Below are 6,769 nucleotides of genomic sequence, written 5' to 3'. Positions count from 1 at the left end.
GCTATTATTGCGAAGATATATTTTTTATTCTTTATAATGTTGTATGTCTCTTTAACTATCTAAAAGGTTCACTAGGTGTGGGATGTTCATATAAAAAACTTGTAAATGTTTCATTATATATCATTTTTTTTCAAGACTAAAATTATTAGTAAATTTAGTTATTTTAACAGTCGTGGCGAGTAACAGCTACTATTTGCATATCTTATTCAATTGTCTTTGTAAATTCATATGCAATAAAAAATAATTTATTGTTTAGAACAAACATTTTGTATTGCAAATATGTATCAGCCAAATGAGAGGAGCACGGCGGTTTGCCTATTATACAAGCGAAGAGAGCTTAGAGAGTAAGCTGTCTGATTTGACATTTGGAAACACATCCGTCTGCCGAGAGGCCCTAGAGAGATTGAGTGGTGGAGAGAGAGAACTAGGTAGTACAGGTCAGGGTATGTAACTGTCAGTTGATCACTCTGGGTAGGCCTTGCAGCATTAAAGGGGAAACAGAAATGGAATTGGGTAACTGGGAGGCTAAGGGAGGAAAGGTAACAGTCCATGCAATGAGGAAAAGGTGGTAGCAAAGATAAAAAATAGTGGGGTTCAGTGAGATATTAGAATTGGAGTGAACAGGTACAACTGTCAGAAGCTCGTGTATGACTGTAAGTGAGAATGGGCGTGATTAACTAGAGGGAGAGTTGGAAAGAGGCAATATTGAAGCAATATGATGTTATTTTTTGTAAGGAAGAGGAAGTACTGGGAGCTACAGGAATAACGGTGCACGAAATCACATTGAAACAGGATAGGGTGAAGAACGTGAAGGAGAGGTGATATCCCCAGGCACTTCGAAAACACATTAGGGAAGAAATAGAAAGTTTACGGAAGCAAATGATAATTGTGGACAGCACTTCGCCCTACAACAGTCCATTGTGAGTAGTACGCAAATAGCATGCCTCAGACGAATTCCAGCGAATGAGGGAGTTCGACCTCAATCATTCTTGGTGTGTTAAGGTGCCACATCAGCGTTGGATGCTTCTTTCAGTTCCCTACAGATTTGATCCTCTTTGACACCCAGTTGTGACCAGATAGTCGCAATGATACTACTGCCATACTTGCTATGTTCCATCTTCAGCAACCCCGTGGTTTTAGTCTTCCAAATACTCTTGTACTTCTTGTTGTTGCTAATCTCAAGCTCCTCCATTTTTGTCGGTCTTTCGTCGTTTGAACTTTCTTCTGCGGACGTCGCCTTCCCATTCTGGTTTTCTGGTGTGGCCAATTGCTCTTCTTCTTCCGGAGTCCACTCCCTCAAAAACTACCTTCCAATTCCAGACGTTTTCCCTTGGTCATATTCTACTGTGTTTTCCATTATTGCTGCTACTACGTTTTCCTTACCAGGTTTGTACATGATGTCCATGTTGTACTGGATCAACAGTTCTTTTTACATTGTAATTATCGCCAACGATTCCTTTAGCTTCCCCACCCATTGAAGGGGCCTGTGGTCCGTCTGGACCCTAAATCTTCTCCCGAACAAGTAGAATTCAAAATGCTCTATTGACCATATTATCCCCAGTAGTTCTCAGTCCAAGGCGCTGTAACGTGCTTCTGCCTCTGTGACACCTTACCTCACTTTTTTATGACAGCACTGCTCCTAGCGCGTACTCACTAGCGTCTGCCGTGAGCGTGAACTGCTTTTGGAAGTCAGGAAACACTAGTACTGGTTCCTTCTGCTACTAATACATTTTCTTATATTGTCTGGCCGGCATCATTACTATCGCACTAACCTTCCTTAGCAAATTGTTGAGTGAAACCAGGTGTCCGAATTCTCGGAAAAGGGTCTTTAAGTGTATCACATGGTCTGTAACCGATTTACTAAACACCAGGAGGTCATCCATGTAAATCTGGCATACTGATTCTTCTATAGCTCTCAAAAATTCGTCTAGTAACCTTTGAAATGTAATGTCCGTGTTCTTCAGACCAAATGGCATTCTCCTAAATTCCTAGTGCCCTCGTTCGATAGTAAAAGCCGTTTTGTGTTGGTCCTCTGGGTGCATACCAATCTGGTAATACCCTGCTTTCAAGTCTAAGGTGCTAAAGATTTTAGCCCCTCCTAGTCTGTCAAGGATATCCTCTAACCTCGGTATCTGATACTTCTCATCAACGGTAATATCTTTGAGCTCACGTTAATCGATGACCACCCTATATATCTCCACGCGCAAGCTTCTTCTACACCGCCCACAACAAATTATTATAGGGTGACGTACTGTCCACAATGATTCCTTGTCTTCTTAAGTTTTCGATTTTGTTTCTTATGTTCTTCCGGAGTGCCTGTGGATATCTTCGTTCTTTAACATATGTCACTCTTTCCTGCTTTTGTAGAATCTCATTTACTGTCCTTTCTGTTGAACCTAATGTCTCTCCTTCATTAAAGAAAATTTCGTCAAATTCCGTTGTAATAGCGTCCTTCCAATTCTCTACCTGCGTTACTGCCCCTACTCACGCTTTCCCGTCTGCTATTGTTTGTTGGTATCTATACTTCTTTTGTCCGATTTTAATATTCTATTTCCCATTACTATTCTTTATCTTAGTCACCACTTTCTCTAAAAGATCACAACCAATAATTACCAGATAATCCCTAAGCATCCTACTCACTACATGAATTGTTGAAATGCCCCCTTTAGCCCCCCACTTACCTAGTCCAATCCTCTATACTGCATGGTCCACCCAGAGTGATTAATTTACATTTGCAAACCTTTACTCGGAGTGTCCTCCCCTCGCCGCTAATTAGTACTTCTCTACAAGAAATGGTGTTTGAACTGCTCGTGTCCACCATCCACTTACTCCTCCATTCACTCGGATAATAGGCAGACCACCCTGCTCTCCTTTCACTTGATAGTTTGTCAATATGCAGGCGCCTCTCTCCTTACATCCTCCTCAGACCTCACGTGTCTTCCTTCCTCCTGGTTTTCACCTCCACGTGCTTTCTCAGCTCCTTTGCTCACGACCATTCCATTGTTCATCCACTTCGTCTTCAGTTTCTGTTACTCCTGAAACTTCCGCCGACTCACTTGACGATCCGCTCAGTCTCTGCCGAAGGCTTACCTCTGAACTTGTTGAGCATTGACCTCCATTGGCTCGCCTTCTTCCATATTCCGTCTTCGATACATGTAAGTCATTCTTCCTGAATTATTAAATCCCAGATTAATGAGGTCGTTAGACATTAGTGAACCCGACAGAACTAAATTCTAGTGTTTCTTATATTATTGTAATTTTCACTTTTTTTTATTAAATTTGCTTATTATCTTTCATCCTGTTGATCTCTCCTTTTATCGTCTATTTTTCAATACACACACACAATACAAAGTATTATTATTATTTTCTAATAAATTCTTTGTCTTACTTACTTTTTATTTTTTTTCTTTATGCTTCTTTTTTTGACTTACATATTACATTGGCTACGTACATTTTCTTTCCAATTTTAAATTACTATTATTAAATTAAATTATTCATATTTCAAAGTTTTTTTGCATTATATAACTTTACATTTTTATTTTATTAATTATGTTATTTTACTCACATACTTAATTACCTATATGTACCTTTTATTTCCCACTTCTTTCATTACATTATTTTATCTATATTCATTCTGTACAATTATTTACTTTAATCATTCTATATATCCTTTATTCACTGGTTGTTATCTTCTTTTTTTTCTTAGCCCTGATGAAGGCTATAAATTCTGGCCGAAACAACGTTGGCATTAGTAAATAAGCTTTTTAACTTATTTGTGTTATTCTCTGACCGCACCTCCAACTATCTTCTTCTCATAAATATTATCCACGGTTGACTATCTTCTCATCTATCAATGAACAATTTTTCGATACAATACTTATTTCTAATTTTCGTTTTTTTATTTCTCTAAATATGAGAAAAATAAACTAAAACAATAAAGTGATCACAATGGTAAATTATGATAAATTTAGTAATGAAATATTTGGACAAGGAAATCAAAATTTACCAAAGAAAAAAATCTAAAAACATTATTATTAAAATTAAAATTATTTATTTTAAAAATGTTGTATTCTCATTTCGGAATTCCACTTTGGTATTAGTGAAAAAATATCAAAAATGCGTGGAATACATAGATCAAACAGACAAACATTGCGGCTCTCGTACCGTCAATGTCTAAAAAAGTGGGGGTAGACTGCCACTTTATCTGGACTAGCAATTACAAATCTCGCGGCTTTAATCCTAAATCGTATTTTTCTCTTTACGATCATCCTATACTACCAAAAATGAATCTGTTTGCACAGACTTGTTTTATTTACTTGTGGTCAAGTGCCTATAAGCTCACCTTTTTTTGATTTACAAATAATAACAAAGATAAATTTTTTAAATCCCAAAATAATTACAACAAAAATTAATGAACCAATTTCAGTAACTTCTATGGGGTTCTAGATGGTAAATCTGTTTACAGATGGGAAATTTATTATTCCGAATTCAAATGAGAAGAAAAGTAAATTTGCTCGGAAAGTGCTGCCATCTCTTGAAAAAAAAAAAACAGTACATTTAGCCTTAAAATTAAAATCATGGTTATTATTCAAACCTAGCATTACGGCATTAACATTTTCATAGTTTTAATATTTGCTTTGTTTTGAATAAATCTATTTTTTTTGATTTTGTGATATCCTACCAAAGTAGCATTTTAAATGTCATGATTTTTTGCAGTCTATTCTGTTAATAAGATTTTGTCTATTTTCTTTTTCAATGTTTGTTTCATGTTTTTTTAAGAAGTTTTCCAATTATTGTATATTCCGAATCTCAAAGTATTGTGGCCATAGTTTATAAAAGCATTTCTAGTTTTATCTTTCATCCTAAGTGTATATTTCAGTTTATGATATTTTCTTCTGGTTTATTTTTATTATTACCACTGCTATTGGATGTTTATTTCATTATTCATAATTTGAAAATAATCCTTCATTAATCTAGTGTTGTCTTCATTTTCTTAGATAAAGTAATTATCTTTATTTGTTTTCATTCCTTGATCTTTTTGTTTTTATTATTGTTCATATTTTCATTATTTCTCACATTAATACATTTATACTAAAAATTGTAAATATATCTTAATGTGTAAATATTATTCTCCAATACTTAGTATTTCTTATTTTATCAGTATACAAATCTTAAAGCCACAGCATTGGCAAGATATTTTATATTAAATAACCATGAATTTAATTTTAATAAAGCAAAAATTTTAAATAAGGCAGTGGATGCAAAAATTAGAAAATATTTGGAATCCATTTATGCAAACAAAACTCATTTATGAATTTTAGAACTGATTGGATAAATTGGCCAGCATTGTATGGACATCATTAATAAAATAGATTTTAAAAATAATATCTGATTAGTAAAGAGTTAAATTTGAGTAAATAAATTACAGAAAGAGAGAGTATTAGGCAAATTCCAAGTAAGGGTGTATTGCACTGAAATAATGCAGGAAGAACAGACATGATAAAAAATATATGTAACATTTAAAAATTATTAATGACATAAAATTTAACACTACAATTAGTTAAAGAAGAGTTTAATTTGTTATTTGTAGATAGTTATGACAAAAAAGAAACATTTTTGAATTATATTCAAGATTTTGAACATGGAAAAATATGATATAATCTTTGTTGGCCAACTCTATCATATAATTTAAGGGAAGAGAACAATAAACTGGATGGTAGATAATCTATTAAAAAAATTTTTTAAACATTGTTTGGATGTTAAAATAAAATAGGGAAATAATAAAAAAATTAATTTTTTCAAGAAAAAACAAAATCAGGCTACTAAATTAATTTTAAAAAGCAATAAAAAAAAAAGAGATGATTGTAAAGGAAATGTATTCTATATGCTTAAACACACTAATTGGATTCAATTAGTGCTGTCCTAGAAACAATGACATCTCATGAGAGAACATTCCATATATTAACCTTTACAATAATTCATTTCTTTTCTAACACTTTCTTTCTAAGTATACCAGACTTCAAGACTTGCATTATAAAGTATAACAGGCTTTAGTAAGACATAAATTACCTGAGGTTGAAGAGGTGGTGGAGTAGCTTCATTATCATTAGGTCTCTGAACCTAAAATGATAAATTCCTTATGAAAATAACCATACATATGCAAAAGCATAGAAATGATAACACAGATTTATTTTATAACAATTGCACTTTAACCAGTACTTATTACAATAACAGTAAATACAAGAGTGTGAGTAAGTAGCAAGAGTCAAGAAATGAATGTATGTTTTTATTGTCTAATAGCAATATATAAGGGATGGAATGTCACTGCATATTTCAGAAACATGTTACTGGGTTGTTAGTTAAGTTTTTGTTTATAAATAATGAAACTTGGTATATTAGTCTAGTGTCTTTCACACTATAACAAAACTGAAGACTCTTCTGAACACCACAAATATACTTCCTTTATGTTAACAGACCCAGATACAAGGTACTCTCTGTATATTGATGCATAGGTGCATGGGACAGAATGTATCTGCAAGAAGCCGTAATGTGCAAGTTACATAATTTATAGATGAAAACTTCAATAAAAACCCATCAATATGTTTAAGGAGATACCCAATATAGTTTTGTCCCTTAGTGATTACATGCAGTTATTTCTGTTTATTATATCAAGTGATAGGGCCAGTTTATGATAGAACTATCAAAATTAATAAAGAAGTTGAGTTAAAAGTTTTTTTTTTTGGCTAATTATCAATATTGTTTACCTTTT

General features: G+C 33.5%; 1 protein-coding gene across 5 annotated transcripts in view; it reads right to left on the bottom strand.

The window, feature by feature from the left end:
- LOC106691814 (receptor-interacting serine/threonine-protein kinase 4) overlaps positions 1–6,769 on the bottom strand; it is a 31,414-nt gene that overhangs the window by 16,609 nt on the left and 8,036 nt on the right. For all 5 annotated transcript variants that reach the window (XM_014437726.3, XM_014437710.3, XM_014437743.3 and 2 more), the window contains exon 8: positions 6,070–6,120. In XM_014437726.3, coding sequence (XP_014293212.1) covers positions 6,070–6,120 — 51 coding nt within the window. The remainder of the gene's footprint in view (positions 1–6,069; positions 6,121–6,769) is intronic.

This window comes from Halyomorpha halys, unplaced genomic scaffold (assembly GCF_000696795.3).
Source record: "Halyomorpha halys isolate HHAL.00 unplaced genomic scaffold, Hhal_1.1 Scaffold52.1, whole genome shotgun sequence".
NCBI classification, from domain to species: domain Eukaryota; kingdom Metazoa; phylum Arthropoda; class Insecta; order Hemiptera; family Pentatomidae; genus Halyomorpha; species Halyomorpha halys.
Note: the sequence above shows the minus strand (reverse complement) of the source record. Positions and strands in the feature narration are given on the sequence as shown.